Below are 15,965 nucleotides of genomic sequence, written 5' to 3'. Positions count from 1 at the left end.
AAGGCCCACATTTAGGTTCACCCGAGTTCAAAATTCTGCCCTCTCTTTTGCTGGAGAAAGTCATTTGTTTTGTAACCCGTGTTAAGTAAAGAAATATGCCCCCGAGAGTACCCTATGAAATGTTGGTACCAGTCCCCATCTGTCGCTTATCTGTGTGGTCTCAGCGGAGGCCACTATGAAATATGACGCTATATTTTCGTGAACTTTTCGACTGCGCAGGCACACGATATTCTGAGGCATCGAGTGGCAATGCAGCCCACCCAAGCCTCCCCACCCCCAGGCCTAACATACCGAAAGCTATGGGTGGGACCTGCGACGTCCTTACCCTGACTACTTCACCCCTTCACAGCCTTCCAGTATTCCTATAGAATGCCACTGGAAACTGACGCTCTCCACCAACACCCAGTGTCAACCACAGACACCACACACACACACACACACACAAAAACACACAGACACAGATATGCATCGCCATTGCTTCAGAGAGAAGATTGGAATGGACATATTCTTCTGAGACTCCTACTCCAGTAAGAATTTTATCTGGCCCATTGCAGAACCCCAACAATGGAGGCCAGAGAAAAGAAAGAGAAGAGAGACATTGAGTCTGGATGGCCGAGAGAGGAGTGCTGGTTTATGAAATATCTGGGAATCCATTTTAGCCTGTAATAAAACAGCCCGGAGCATTAAGACTGCTATAGCCTTCCAATTTTACTCAATTAGAGTTCTCCAGTCGAAACTTCATGAAAGACCGTCTTACAGGCTAAAAATGGAAGTCTTGATCTAATATTGAAATAAAAACATAAGAAAAAAGAAAAAAAAAAAAAAAAAAAAAAAATAATGGTAAGCTCGATGTTTACAATGATGCACGTTAAAACCACTTTGTATTGAAGCAAGAAACATTGACGAGTATAATGTATGGTGTACAGTTATTGTCTTTTGGGGATTATGTAATTCGATTAGGTGGGCTGTAATTGAAATCGGTATATGAAGGCTTTTAGAGAATATTCATATTAACTGCTCCAGGCTCATGCCCACCAAAGGTTGCCACAGAGCCTAGTAAGAATATCGAGTCCAGTTAACGTATCCTTGAGTAGTCCGAGTCTTGAGCTGAGGGCAGAATGGGGAGAAGATAGCAAACGACCATGTTCAGATAAAAAAAAAAAAGGTGAGAGTGAAGATATAGATAAATAGGAACTAGAAAAGAATATTTTTGTGTGATATCTTTGTGGGTGATATCTCTATGTGAGTAGATTATGTTTTTAAGAGAAATAGATAGGGAGAGAGATAGATGAGTGTGAAGTGGTGTGTGTGTGGTGTGTGTGGTGGTGTGTGGTGCGGTGTGTGTGCACATGTGTGTGTATTTACCCTGCAGATTGGAGACTTTCTGACTGTTGACAGATGTAAAGTGCAAGGGGCCCGGTATCAAGATGACAGCATAACAGATACAACTGTTGGGGTATGTTTTTGGAATAACAGTTGTTGTACTACTTTTTTTCCCTAAACTTAATCCCCATTGAACGTCTCTTTCTCAGATTTTTCTTTTTCAACCCCCTACCCTCTCCACTTGAGTGCCCTTTCCTCCCATGGGTCGTTGTTGTTTTCCAAGAAAAAGCATAGCGGGAGGGAGTATGCAAGGGCAGGCAAACCAAACAGCACTGTCATCCATTATGGATCAGCATAGCAGACAAGGCAGCCCCATGCTGGATAGTGACTGGATAGATACTGACTGATGAGGATCGAAAGGGGGGGCGTTTGTGTTTGTTGTTGTCTTTGTGCTGTCGGGTCAGTCTAACCTTGTTCGTCTAACCCCCGGCTCCCCCTCTGAGCGCCGGGACTCGGGCTTGACGCACCGCTCCAATAACCCATTTCAAACAGAATATCTAAACTGCAGGAACAGTGTTTCCCCAGTCTCCTGCTAAGAGACCATGACTTTTTATTTCGTCTGTCGTGGTGGGCTCGCATCATTATCTCCAACCTCTCAACAGCAAAGCTCAATTATTCACCAGGCCAGCACCTCTCTACCTCCCTCCCCACCTCAACTCTTTCAACTCTTGCTCTTAAAATGCCAGCTGCGGATGCACCACACACAAAAAAATAATCCAGAGTGTACCTGAAGTCTGAGAGAGAAACTGGTGTATATTGATGGAACATGACAGTGCTTGTGTTGTATGATAAACATCAGTATTGTCCTCCTGCAGCCCTCTTGGCTCATCTTTGCTCCCCCCCTTTTGGTTCAGGAGCCAGAGCCTGACGACAGCGGGCCAGGGCCGGGGGAGGTGAGCAGCTGGGATGTCAACACTGAACGAATGACCAGCACTGTTGGCAAGCTCTGCAAGACAGAGTCCCAAAACCACATGTCTCCCAGGTACACTGCTGATCACTACATCTGGAAACATGCTCAGTGTTATGTCACCATGTATGTACAAAAGTTACTTTAGATTGTATCAGTTTTAATGTGTAATCAGGAACGGGTGTTTCCTCAACTGTTTCTTTCATGAAACTTCCCAAGTTGATAAGGTTCCTTTCTCGGCCTGTCATGTATTTTGAGCTCCTTGTGTTTTTGTCTCTCCCTCAGTAAAGTGGAGAACAGGCTGCAGAGGCGTCCTCGCAGCACCTCCATGAAAGACAGACAGAACTCCAAGGCCCAGAGCGACAGGACCAGCAGCATGGAGAGCGAGTGCTCCCCAGACTCACGACTCATTGCGCAGGTAAACCACTCACAGACCAGTTCTTTACATATGCTTTTATTCAAGTGGAAATGTGCTGGCTTGTGTCAATCTCAGCCTCTCTGCTTGTCTCAAAGGTTCCCAGGAAGTCTGTGTATGACCAGCTGAACCAGATCCTCATCTCTGACGAACGCCTACCAGAGAGCATCATCCTCATTAACACCATGGAGTGGCAAGGACAGGTGCGTGTTTTTCTGTACATATTACTTTCAATCATAAACTACCTTACCTTCATCTCTTCATATATAGAGTGGAAACACTTGGCTCATGCAAGATAAGGCTGACTTGCTAGCCCTGCTACAAGCATTTCCTGACATTATTGCAAAAAGCCTGAAATACAAAAAGAAACGATTGTGTACCCCAGTAGCATGTTTTTCCTGCTTTCTTTCCAACCCGATCGACCCTGCCTCTTGTATATCCATTAACTCATCGTGCCCCTCTCATGTATGTTTCTGTGCAGTATGTAGCTGAGTTGCTCCATGAACAGGCCCAGCCCATTGTGTCCACCTGCTCTGCTGCCGATGTTCAGGCTGCCTTCAACACCATCGTTACTCGCATCCAGAGATTGTGAGTCACATACATACATACATACATACACAAGCATTGGTTGAACGACACCAGAAAGTGTGATCTTGTCGCTTGTTATCTCGGAGTAGTCTTCGCCAAACTGTGCATGTTTACGGTGGGTCGCTGCCAGAGAATTCCAAGGCGCCATCGCTCACGCTGCTGAAGCACTCGCTGTCTGTGAACCCATTCTCTCAGAATGTGCCTGTTCTCTCATGAAAAGTTGAAGTTCAGCCTTCTTCTCTCTATCTTGAATCCATCTGCTCAGCTGCCATCTCCTCAGGAAGTCATGTCAGTGGGAGACGAGGCTGTCTCAGTCTGCTGTGCTGCTTCTGTTAAACATGTTTTCTCTTTAATCCAACCGAACTGCAACTTTTCCACTCTTCACGCACCTGCTCCTCTGTCAACCTGTTTACTCCAGCTGAGGCCATGCACGTCTCTGATGTGAACATGCTCGCTCAGTGCTGTTGTAGCTTCAGCTGGCTGCAGGGTTTTTCCTCATATTTTGTCACTGAGAGTAAATAGGCATTTTTAAACCCATATATATTAAGGTCCTGTTCTGCTATTGGACAGTATAATCTTACTTCATAAACCTTTGATGTTTCAAATCCTGAAGCACTTAGCTACAAAGTCCCCCAGACAGTCCTTAAAACCACATACAGCACGTAATTACTTGTAAGACATGAAATAAAAAATAGCTTTGTAAAACTTAATTTTAGGGATTAATGCCTTTTTTTTGTTTCATGTGTTTTGAAGTGAGCAATTAATCAAACCAGTTCAGTTTAAGTCTATTTTTAAATACATTTTCAGATAAATTTTAAAGATTATGTTTGTCATTGTAGGATTAGGATCTAAAAGCTGTTGAAATATTTGGTTTAACTTGAGAAAGGCTTGCATATACCTGCAAACAAATATGACATAATCTGGCTCTCAAAAAAGGTAAAACCGGTTTTAAACCAGGAAAAAACCCTGTTGAGATATGAATCTTTCTCTCAGACAGCCATACATTTTCTCACACAACCTGTCTGACCCACATCTTTCATTATATTGAGCTCTTTCTTTCTCTAAATGACTCATTCGTTCCCTCCTCATCTTAATCCTTGCAGCTGTAACTGCAACGCACAGACACCACCGACGATGAAGGTGGCAGTGGCAGGCGACCAGAGTTACCTCAGCACCATCCTGAGGTTCTTTGTGGAGCAGCTGGCCAACAAGACACCCGACTGGCTCAGTTATATACGCTTTCTGGTGATCCCCATAGGTAAGTCATCACAAATAGCGAGCTGACATGCTGCGTATGTTTAGCTTTGTTTTATACATAAAGGTTTTTTCTGCACTTCTGCACAGGTTCTCATCCCCTGGCGAAGTATGTGGCCTCCTTTGACAGCAGGTTCAACAGCATCTTTATGGACACTGCGTGGAGGGAGCTGTTCTGCAGGACGGAACGGCCCGCCTCAGGTAGGATGCATAGCTCTGGTGTGTGGCTACAGAGCAAGTCTGCGTGTCTAATGTTCAGCCAACTTGAAAGGGAAAGAAATGAGGCCAGAGCACGGGTCAAGGCCTGATGGATGCGACAAACAGATTTCAGTTGCAAAAGTCAGCTACAGCCTGCTTTGGTGTTGCGAATGGCACTACTCCTCCTCCCTGTAAACTCTGCTGCAGCTTAAGAAGACCGTCAATGACTCAGATATTTCCCCCGAACATTTTAAAAATGGATTGTAATATTGAAAACAATGTAACTATTGTTTAAAAAACACAGGATGGTGTGGGTTTTTTCACTTTCTGTTTACCTGTTATGGTTTTGGCTTTAAAGGTAGTATTAATCCAAGAGACTGAAACAAAGGGATTTTCCATTATTAAACTGTGTATTTTAGGAATATTTTGTAGAATTAAAACTCTTTTTCTATTAGGTTTGAATTTCTTTTTACACCCACTTGCCCTTTGTAAGTCTTACAATTGTTTGCTCACACGCACATCCATGTTTAAGCTTCTATTCACATCCTTTTCATCAGTTCTCACTTGTTCTGCCCAAACAAGCCTGATAATCCTCACCCATCCCCACATATTAAGTCACATAATTTAAACCCCTTAGGTGCAAAGAGTTATAGTCCCACGCATTATTTAGAATCATTTCAAAAGGGGTTGCAAGAATAAAATAAAAGATGTGAACAAAAAAAAAAAGTTCTGGGTTTTCCATCTTTTATTCTTGACATGAGCTGCAGTCACAACAGCAGCATTTACAACATCTGGCCATGCGTTCTTCCTTTCACAAGCATAATTGGTTTAAACTCAAGAGAGGTAATCAAAATAAACTGACATTCTGTTTCCACATTTCAAGGTGCCAAATATGTATGCCGGGCTGCATGTGGCCCACAGTCCGTCTGTTTGACACACAATTCATCTTGTGTGCTGTGTGGCTGACTTCACCCACGTCTTAATGACATTTTACACTCAGCGCCTCACCCCCACCCCCTTAATTCAGCAGAATGAAAATGATTAATGCACACTCTTCTATCGATCTGCTGTATGTGAAAATTAGCATTTGCGTCAATTCTCTGGCAGCTTGTTAGTCAGACGTGGAACAGGAGAGGCATGTTGTTAAGCACCTGTCTCTGTGCTCCCTGCAGATAACATAGATGTAGCAGGACGAGTCGTTCAGTATCTGGCCGGTGCCAACGTGTCCCACCAGTTCCCCATCTCAGAAGCTATGCTCACCTACAAACAGAAGAGGTAAAGTCACATTCATTATCTATGTTTGAGCATATTCATGCACTGCATGTTTGTGTGTGTACGCATGTTATGTTCTTGTGCTTTCTTTGCTCTTTTTTTAGCATGCCTGTGTTGGAAGGGCCTCTAACACGGAGTACTGATATGAATGTTCAGTTTATCTATTTTGTCATTAATAATTGGTCCTAGATGCAAATATAGAATTTGTTGTACTGCATGAGGAAGATGTTTAAATGCATATGCATGCAAGTAGGCACATATATTGAACACACACATACAAGTCGCTGTGATGTGTGATGATAATTCTGTTCATTCTACATAAACGAGCCCAGAAGACACAGGTTCCGAATTCAGATTCACATTTTGATAAAGGTTAATGGCTGATTATGAAATATAAAGCATGGGTTCAGTTTTCAGATCAGCGCAGGCCTTGGCTTCTACATACAACCCAGTCGTCTCACAAACACAAACACACTCAACAGACAGTCCGTTGCATTTCTGTGTGCATTTGTTTGCTTTCTTTCTGAGGTCTGACCAAACCCGTCCCCTCTTTGTAAGAGTGGCTTCCTATTGGTCAGAAGGTACTAAATACAACACACAGTTTTAACACTGTTGCATTCCTTCTTCCCCCTTTCCCCTTTGATTTGCATTCAAGGAAAAGGAGTTTGTATTTTGATTTTTACATCAGGTATCTAATTCAACTCTTGTTTTGCCCTCCTGATTTTCTCTCCTCCATTTGGCTTGAGCTCCTTGCTGTGTCCTAACATTTCCCTTTTCACACTCGATACTCACTGTAACTTCACTTTGCACTCTGTCCTGACTTGTGTCTTTGGTTCGGTGTGACTTTGATTCTTACTCTTGTCTTCTGTGTTGTTGCTGTGAAGATTTGCCTAACAACCTCTAAAACGACCCCGATTATTCACAAAGTGGAATGGTTTTCTGGCTCATACATCAGCAATATCAGTGTCATGAGCAGTGTCGAACGAGTAGAAGTCATTTAGAGTGACCCATAAAATTTTAGCGTCAGATTTTATGTTGGTTTGAAAGCGGTCTCAGGACGTGTATTGGTTTGCCCTTAGGAGTTGCTACATAATTATAAACTTTCACTCAATAGTATTGACTGCTCTGACTACTGCATGCCAGAGTATCAGTCACAAGAAATAATAACATTGGTAATGTTAATGTAATATTTCACACTCATTCTAAACTGCTCAAATACTAACTCTGAAACACATATTTCCTTATATATATATATATTCTCGAAGCAATGTTAAAGCAGTTGGTGGGTTTTGTTCTGTGGGGGTGTTGCTTTGCTAAATATACACCTTACAGTATGTAATGAAATATAATGACATAATAAATCACTAATGCTCAAGGTGGTAAGGTTACCGGGGCCTGCGCTCCTGTTTCTGCAATAAACGAGGGCCAGCAGCTTTGCTCGTGCTCCCGTTGTTTTCTGGGGGTGCGATCCATTTTGCAGACCCGTGAAAGACTGGGAGAGACTCACCGGCTAGTTTAAGAGTTTCACTGCTGGTTGCCGCATGATAGAGGACACTTACAGAAAGATAACACTATCTCAGCTCCTCAGTGCCGGATCATTGGGTGCACTTTTGCTGTTTTGAGTCTGTTGTTGTGACCCGAGTGTATATTGAACTTTGACAATGACTGGCGTCCTGTTTCTTCCTATCTTTGTATAAGCATGTATTAATGAACTGGTGACCTGCTCAGAGTAGTAGTGTAAATTAGCCACATGGTTACTACAATTGGGCCAAAGTTTATCACTTTTTTGTCCCACGTATGAAAATAGCTCCCTTATCCTAGCACTGGCTGATAAGACCCGATCTTCTCTTGGTTGTAAGGAGCGGTCCTCTCATTCATCTCATTGTAACGTGACCCCCAAGATGACCCCATTCCACCCAAGCCAGTCATGTGCCATTTCTGCTGCGATGGGACATGGTGAAGGCCATGCCACCGCCATCTTCCCTCCAGGACCATTGAGTGTTCATGTGCACCTCTGGAGTGTTGAAGTGTTAAACCCCACCTCTGGTCATACTCACAGCCTCTATACCCTCTCTCTCTGTTTACAGCCCCGATGAGGACTCCTGTCAGAAATTTGTGCCATTTATTGGGGTAAGATTTTCTTTTTCCCCTTTGCAAATGTGTCAGAAATATTCATTCATTCTGTGTTTAGTTTATTTTCACACTGAAACCTTTTTTATTCTTGCAGGTTGTGAAAGTTGGAATTGTGGAGCAAAGCCTCTCAACTTCAGGTAAGGAAAGGAATTTTTAAGGTGTAGTATTTCGTCAGGTTAGTGTGTTCAACATTTTAATGTTGTGCTGAGACAGAGATGTAATAAAGCAAAGATGTCACTCACTGGATACAGATTCGGATCAGGAAAGAAGACATTTTTTTCATTTATTTCCCTTCATGTACTGGAATCTAGAATTTCTGTATTTCTACCCAAGCGAGCGATACACATTTTCTCTTACAGTGTGTAGTTTTACTCTGAATGTTCGTGTATGAGATTATTTTTACCCCCAATTTGCAGTGGACTCAGATGATGCGATGGGGGTCAACACAAGCATCCTGTCCTCCCCAACGCCCCCATTGGCTGGTCCGTATGGGAAGGAGATTGGGGGAACCCCCCCACAGTCTCCCTCTGTGTCCACCGCCCTTTCTGGAGCTGGGTACGAAAGACAAAACCACGTCCTATCTTTTCTTTTTCACCCTGAGCTGTTTTAGTAGCAGAGTGATGTCTGTAGTGTTCCTGACTTCCACTGTTTTCCTTTGTAGTTCTCCATGTTCGGGCAGTGAAGTGATGGGGCTCCAGGTGGACTACTGGACGTGGCAAGGCCCAGAGAAGAAGAAAGAGGGGGAGAAGAGAGACGTGGGACTGAAGAACACCCTGAAGAGTAACTTCCGTTCACTGCAAGTCAGCCGCCTGCCTTGTGGAGGGGAGCTCACCCCTCCACCCAGCATGGCCATGACTGTAGTCACCAAGGAGAAGAACAAGAAAGGTACGTTTTGGAAATTATGATTGACACACCCACATAGAAATGAAAGTCAATGTACTTTGTAATAAAAACCTATTAATAGTTTGATGTGTAAGCATAACATGAATATTCCTTAAAATTTAGCTGGATTTTATTTGCCTTTTTTATTAGGCTTTTAGCTCAATGCCCCGAAAATGTAACAAATCTTGATTCAAAAATTCAAAAAAGCAGAACCAGAGATATTTAATTCCATACATCCTTCTTCCTTGTCAAAACCCGGTGCCTACAACACCCACAATTCAACTAAATTCCGACAGTTCAGTCAGAGATTCAGGCATGTTATGCTAGCAATTTATATTTATTTTTTGTTTATTTTCAAAGTTGTAGTTGTAGTTGTAGTCAACCAATGCTGACTCAGATGACATCACTTGAGGCACAGACTTTGCACAGTGGAGCCACAAAAGAACAACAACAACTTATGCTCAAAGATAAGCAGTAGTACTCCCCAAGACTTGTAAATACACTGTGTATTGTGTAGAATATGTAAAGAAAGTGTATTTTTTAGTCCTTGGCTCACTCTTTGTTTCCCTTTCCAGTAATTTTTCTCAGCAAGAAGCCCAAGGAGAAAGAGCTGGACTCTAAGAGCCAAGTGATCGATGGTATCAGCAGGTTGATCTGCACAGCCAAACACCAGCACACAATGCTGAGAGGTAAGGCCGGTGTGCACACAATCTGAAGCTATACTGCCATCTTGTGTTCAGGTCAGGACCTTCCTCAAGATTAAATAGTAACTGATGTAAAAAAATAAATAAAAATAATGATCTGCTCTTGAACAGCTGGCAGTGCAAATACATAAGCATCTGTTATGACATTTTTGAATGCATTTATTCATGCATGCATTTATTCATGCATTAACTCTCATCCTTTTTCATCCGTAGTCACTATTGATGGAGTGGAGTGGAATGATGTGAAGTTTTTCCAGCTCGCTGCCCAGTGGCCCACACATGTCAAGCACTTCCCGGTGGGAATCTTTGGTTACACTAAGCCTGTGTGACCCCGGCCACCATCCACCCAACCACCACCAGACTCTCCGCTGCACTTGTCTCACCGAGAGGCTACAGAGAATTAGAGGAAAAGCCAACAGGCCACCGGCAGTAATAGTTTTCCTGTGGAAATCTTACTGACTCACAACCAAGTGTTCAATACACAAATTTCATGTTGTCAATTTGATGTTTTTGATGTTGTTGGGTGTTGTTGTTGTTTTTTACACACTACAAAAAGAACAAGTACTATTTTGTAAGATTTGTGCTACCGCCTCGGAGGTATTTTGAGGTTTTTGACAATTTGCCACATTTCGATAATGGCAGCTGTGTTTGCACTTTGTTTTTGTTAACATTTTATTATTTCTGTGAAATCCTACATTTATTGTTACTCTATAGACAATGAGGAGTGTGATGGTGATGTGCAGTGGTGTGTGTGAGATTGTTTGAGACCGTGTTTGTGTTTGTTGTTGAAAGTTGGAATATTGCTGTGAATCTAGATGGAATCCTTCTCTTCTAAGTCAGTGCTCAGTTTTCTTACTCGTCCCTTTACTTTCTCAAAAAAGGTAATTTTTTATAGAGAGGAACGCAAGTTCTTTTTGCCTCGTTGCTTCTAAGCACACTGTGTACCTAAAGCAAATCAAAAAAACAACTCAAGCAAGGTATTTTTGAAGGTAGCTAGAATGAATGTAGCTATGATACATTTGTAACGTGAGCAGTTCATCAAATGAGTTTGTTATTGTAAGTGCTGAAGATTTTGTATCGGTGTCAGACTGTACAGTAACATCCACTTAGAAGCAGGGTAACACGACACACAAAACAACATATTTCAACTATCAACAGCTGAATGCCAAATTAAGTTGTGACTGTATGAACTGTCTTATTGTTTCAAGGTCCTGAATTGTTTTTCAGTTTCCCAGTTGCAGTTCCCACCCGTGTTCTGATTGGGCCTTCTTAGAGTAATTTTAGGTTTAACAACATTCATTTGATAAACATGGCCACTGTGTGTTCAGCTTGATCTAATGGCTTACCTGAGCAGATGTCTCACAGACCTGCAGTAACTTAGCAAATACTGGATTTCTCCAGATGTTCAGTGATGTGCCAAAGTCAGGTTTGTTTTACAGTCTAAGCACCAGAGCTCTTGGCTTGGCCAAACTTCATAGTATGTTAAACTGAAAAGTAAAAGTAATGCATATGTGGTCCCTGTGGAGATCAGTAATACGATTACTGAGTTATGAATTTTGACAAATTTAGCAGTTCCACATTTGGCCATATGTAAACCCATTAAGCATTTACAGGATGTGTGCACATTGTAACCAAGCAATTACCATTGTGTCCTATGACACAGCTTCACCGTGGCTGGACATGCAAGTAGTACCTAACCTAAAACATACTGATAGGTTGGTCATTAAATATCGTGTAGGCCTGTCGTGGGAAAATAACAGATGAGTTGGTCCGACTTGAAATATGCTTTGACAGCAGTGTCGAGCACAATGCAAGTATTGAATTGCTTTTAAAATAGGATGGAAAGTGTATGGAGTCTTGCCAGACCTCCAAGTCACTGCCTATGTGTGTCTGTGTAGGTGTGCTATATGTTTGATGGTACTCCCTGAATAGTGTTACGTGAAACTTTTGCAATAGGAAACCTTTGGACAAAGGGCCTTCTGTATGAGTTTGTTGTTGCTTTTTATAAAGTGAAGACTTACAAGCTTTGATAGGCTGGCTTTTTTAGCATTGTATAGAAATATATACAAGATGTATTATTGTGAATCACAAATCCCCCCTTCCACTAAATTGAAAGCACAAGTAGCTTACCTTTATTTCTTGACATAAATGCCAAATATATTTCCAGAGCTCATAACTATGAAGTTGAATTGTACAATGCAAACACTATTAGGTATGTCATTTCTCATACATCATACACTTTGTAATGCACTTTCATGTGGTTTTATACACATTTTAGCTCAAATTGGGACATACTTTGGTTTTGAGGTGAAGTGATAGAGGTGATATATTTGAAATGTATGCCACTACCTATATTCAAGAGAAGGCCGTTCTTTTCAAAATGACCCTTTTTCATAGGGATGTTGTGTTTATGTTGATGGGTTCAAGCACTCTTTGAGGTCATGGCTGTCTGTTACTTAATGTTTTTGCCACTTGATGTTGAAAAGCTTATTTTGCAGCTACCACCGTATGTGTCTGCCTGTGACTACACAGTCAAGTTTTCTTGTCTCCTGCTTTTTGAAGGGTTCACTATCTTCTCTTAGTTGGGAGACCAACTGGCCCTTACACATTTATAAACTCGGGCTGTGAAGTGTTAGCCAGGGCAGAGTTGTTTGAGGGAATTTGTCATTCGAGTTAGCCTCTTAAATACTAAACGGGCATAACGACAAGTGTATTTCAATGTATTTGACCTCAAGTTTTTGTTTTTTTTTTCTCCCTAAATCTAGAGGTAGCATGGGGGTGTTTTGCAAGACTGGATCAATGAGCAGGCATGCTCACTTTGGCTCTGCAAAGAAATTGCGAAAACTCTTAACATCAGTTTTAATGTTTTTCATTAATGGTCAAACTAGAATTACAACATGCCATCTCATTGCTCCTGTTACTTGAAATGCCACCCAGTGTCTTTGCACAAACTCTATTTTAAATGACATGACAGTATTTTTAAATTTACCACTAAAAATATGGGTTACTCTGCATGTTTTACAATAGATGTAAATATGTTTTGGATTTTTATATTGTTTTGTTTCTTTCCATGCTCTCACAAGCAGTTGTGTTTAATAAAATTTTTAATCTTCTGTACAAACAGCTCGTCTTTATTCACGTTTCTTCTCCGAACAATCGCTTTTGATTTCATTGTAACGACCACAATATTAATACAAGGCGATTATAAGCAGACCACAATGTCCAGTCCCGAACATGTCCAGACTCATGTTGTGTTATTCAGCTGAGATTGAGGGCAGGTTGATGTAACTCTTCATCGGTGGCAGCGGTTTAATCTTGCGTCCTGCCCAGCCTCCCTTCCTCTGCCACAAGCCACTCGAAGGGCGTTTTCCAAGCCAGCGATTGCGACCGGCTTTGCCGATTATCTGTTTATTATGGTCGACATTGGACACGCGTCCCACCGTCACCATGCAGGTCTCCAGTACCTGTGTGTGTCGAGATGACAACATTCAGTCCAGAGAAGAACATGATTTGTACACAGCAGGTGGAATCTTAATCCAGATAGCCTCACCTGAACCTGCTGCTTGGACGGAAGCTGAACGATTGCTGTTCCATTTACTTTACGGAGCAAAACGCCACTTGTACCTGAAAACCAAGTAGAGAAAGCACATTTTACAGTACAACGCATTCAGATAACACGAGATGAAACGATTATGAAACTTTCACAAGGATATGCAGTAACAGGATCTTAAAGTACACAATACAATAAATACGTAACTTATTTACTGTCAAATTTACATAATGAGGTGGATGTACATGTGTGCATCCGTGAGTATGCATTACATTATTAAGTCACAATATACTAATACTGAAAATTAATCAATTGATTTGTTGATCAACAGAAGTTATTTGAAAACAACTGACTTTACATCATTATAAATGGAAAATCTTTTAGTTATGGAGTCATTTTCTAATACACCATTTTATGACATTTTAGAAACTAAATGATAAATTTGAAAAAAAAATTAAATAATCCAGACTGAAAATGATCATTAGTTGCATTAGTAACAGAATCTAAACATAAATTTACTAAAGTAGAAATACATTACAAATGATAAATGACCTGCTGCACGAATGTACTCGGATCCCTTCCCTGGTTCTACCTCCAGGTTGTTCACCAGTGTCCCCACAGGCAGAGCTCCCAGTGGGTATGCGTCACCCTCATTGGCTGAGACTGCACAGTAAAACAAAAGGATACGATATCATTGCGTGTTAAATACAGATAGTCCAAAATCTACTGAATAGTTACTTCCATCATCTCTAAGGAAGGTTTGGAGGATGACAAACCAGAGCGAATCTCGTACCTGCCATGCGTCCAATAACTCCAGAGGTTTTAATGACATCTCCAGCCTGCATGTTCTCTGTGGCGATAATCCATCTTTTGCGGCTGCCTCCAGCTACCAGGGCGATGTCAGCCGACCTGCGTAGACAACACAGATTGTGACGACCAACTGTATGTTTTTCATGACCTTTACAACGTGTCAATCAAAGTGAATGCATGGTGAAAGCCGGTCTCACCTGCACGGGTCGTATCGCACTTCAACAACCTTCTCCTCAAAGGTCTGGGGCTCTTTGCCTGCTTCATAGACTAGTCGCTGATAGTCTATCCACCGGTACTTCTGTTTATGTCCACCGCCAATGCCGTGTGTCCGTATCCTTCCTGTGTGGCAGAAAGAAAGTGGAGCAGCTCTTTTCACTCGTATCACAGATAGTATAAGAGCAAATACATGCCGCCACTAATGATTATTCACAACAATTCATTATCAATTATTCTGCTAATTATTTTGTCAATTGATTTATCAGCTGGTCTATAAGATATCATAAAATGGTTTAAAAAGGTCGAGGGTAAAATCTTCAGGTTGTTTTTTTTGTTCAAGCAACAGTCCACAATCCAAACATATTCAGTTTCTATCGCATAAGACGAAGGAAAGCAGCAAATTCTCACAACTGAGAAGGTGAAATTAAGTACTTTTTTGGCATTACAATTCATCATTTATCAAAACACTGATTCTTTTTCTGTCCATCAATCACTCAGTTAATAAAATAATACTTTTAGTTCCATTTCCAACCCTGTTAAAGATTTGTGAAATATCTAGTCTATAGGACAATTTCAGTTTTTCCTCTGTAAAGACGACCTGATACGGGTTTATATCAAAAGCTGTTTTCAAATAAAACTAACTGAGTAATAGTTCAAACTCTGTGGCAGATTTAAATCCTTTACTCCAGTTGTTAAATTAAAGGGTAGTTTCACTGTCTTCCTCTGTTCAGAATACACACGTCCAGGTCTGTTTTAACACGTAGGTCTCGACTAAATTGACACTGAGGGGAAAAACGCTTGTTTTAAACTCTGTTTGAGATTTATATGTTTTTAATATACTATATAATAAATCCACACCTGCACATTATAAGCCAGCTGCATCCCCCCATCCTCCTCCAGCCTGGCCTGTAAACACACAACCACTCATCCTATTTTTGCTACACTGAGCACACATCTTTACCCGTGTGATCTCTGCCTCCTGTCTTTTTCATCCCTATAGGCTTGACGGTGTACTTCTCCCTCTGCTTCCAAAATGTCCTGTTCTGCTCCAGAGAGGCCGTGGTGAGGAAGCCCCTGCACTGCCCGACCGCAGCGGGCCCCAGAGGTCCCAGCTTAGTCTGTGCGACTGCCTGTCGACACAAAAAGGCACAATTGCTCATGACTGGGTAGTTGTGGTGGTTCAGATCTCCAGAGTATGGCTGACTGGAAGGGTGTGGGGTGGGGGGGTTACCTGCGAGGAGAGCAGTGCAGGCTGGGAGAGAGCCAGGGACCGCAGAGCTCGAGTTAGACACGACACCGACATCATAACAACGTCCTGCTGGCAGAGCTGAGGGAGCGGAGGAGAGGCCGTTAGACACAGTTAGTGGTGCACCTTCACTTCATCTGCCCACTAGTCAAGTCAACTTTATTGTCAAGTATGTTATACACGCACGACATACAGCACGGATGGAATTTCAGTCCTTTCTGACCCACGGTGCACACAGGCAATAAGAAAATTAAGGTTCTTTAAATAGAAAAGACATAAAATCAACAATCAACAAGACATAAGTAAATGGGGCGGCAGTAGCTCGGTGTGTAGGGACTTGGCTTGGCCGGTTCAAGTCCCACAGAGTGTGGACTGGTAGCTGGAGCCAGTTTCACCTCCTGTGCACT

The 15,965-nt window shown here is 42.0% G+C and overlaps 2 protein-coding genes across 2 annotated transcripts in view; one reads left to right on the top strand and one right to left on the bottom strand.

Moving 5' to 3' along the window:
- zmp:0000000755 (phosphofurin acidic cluster sorting protein 2) overlaps window positions 1–12,853 on the top strand; it is a 45,965-nt gene extending 33,112 nt beyond the window's left edge. Inside the window, exons 11-24 of the mRNA XM_035664020.1 lie at window positions 1,373–1,456; window positions 2,238–2,365; window positions 2,576–2,708; window positions 2,804–2,908; window positions 3,187–3,293; window positions 4,397–4,551; window positions 4,638–4,748; window positions 5,918–6,020; window positions 8,105–8,147; window positions 8,245–8,287; window positions 8,567–8,705; window positions 8,812–9,035; window positions 9,608–9,721; window positions 9,950–12,853. Of these exons, the coding sequence (XP_035519913.1) occupies window positions 1,373–1,456; window positions 2,238–2,365; window positions 2,576–2,708; window positions 2,804–2,908; window positions 3,187–3,293; window positions 4,397–4,551; window positions 4,638–4,748; window positions 5,918–6,020; window positions 8,105–8,147; window positions 8,245–8,287; window positions 8,567–8,705; window positions 8,812–9,035; window positions 9,608–9,721; window positions 9,950–10,065 (1,605 nt within the window). The 3' untranslated portion in view covers window positions 10,066–12,853. The remainder of the gene's footprint in view (window positions 1–1,372; window positions 1,457–2,237; window positions 2,366–2,575; window positions 2,709–2,803; window positions 2,909–3,186; window positions 3,294–4,396; window positions 4,552–4,637; window positions 4,749–5,917; window positions 6,021–8,104; window positions 8,148–8,244; window positions 8,288–8,566; window positions 8,706–8,811; window positions 9,036–9,607; window positions 9,722–9,949) is intronic.
- On the bottom strand, window positions 12,823–15,674 carry mrpl2 (mitochondrial ribosomal protein L2). Its single transcript, XM_035664021.1, has 7 exons — window positions 15,544–15,674; window positions 15,274–15,442; window positions 14,294–14,435; window positions 14,080–14,195; window positions 13,839–13,949; window positions 13,287–13,360; window positions 12,823–13,200 (listed from the first exon to the last, which is right to left on the bottom strand). The coding sequence occupies exons 1-7, from the start codon at window positions 15,616–15,618 to the stop codon at window positions 12,991–12,993; spliced, it is 897 nt and encodes a 298-aa protein (XP_035519914.1). The 5' UTR covers window positions 15,619–15,674; the 3' UTR covers window positions 12,823–12,990.
- Window positions 15,675–15,965: the final 291 nt, after the last annotated feature.

The sequence above is a fragment of the Morone saxatilis genome, unplaced genomic scaffold (genome assembly GCF_004916995.1).
Source record: "Morone saxatilis isolate NCDOM2014 unplaced genomic scaffold, NCSU_SB_2.0 Contig19, whole genome shotgun sequence".
NCBI lineage: Eukaryota > Metazoa > Chordata > Actinopteri > Moronidae > Morone > Morone saxatilis.
Note: the sequence above shows the minus strand (reverse complement) of the source record. Positions and strands in the feature narration are given on the sequence as shown.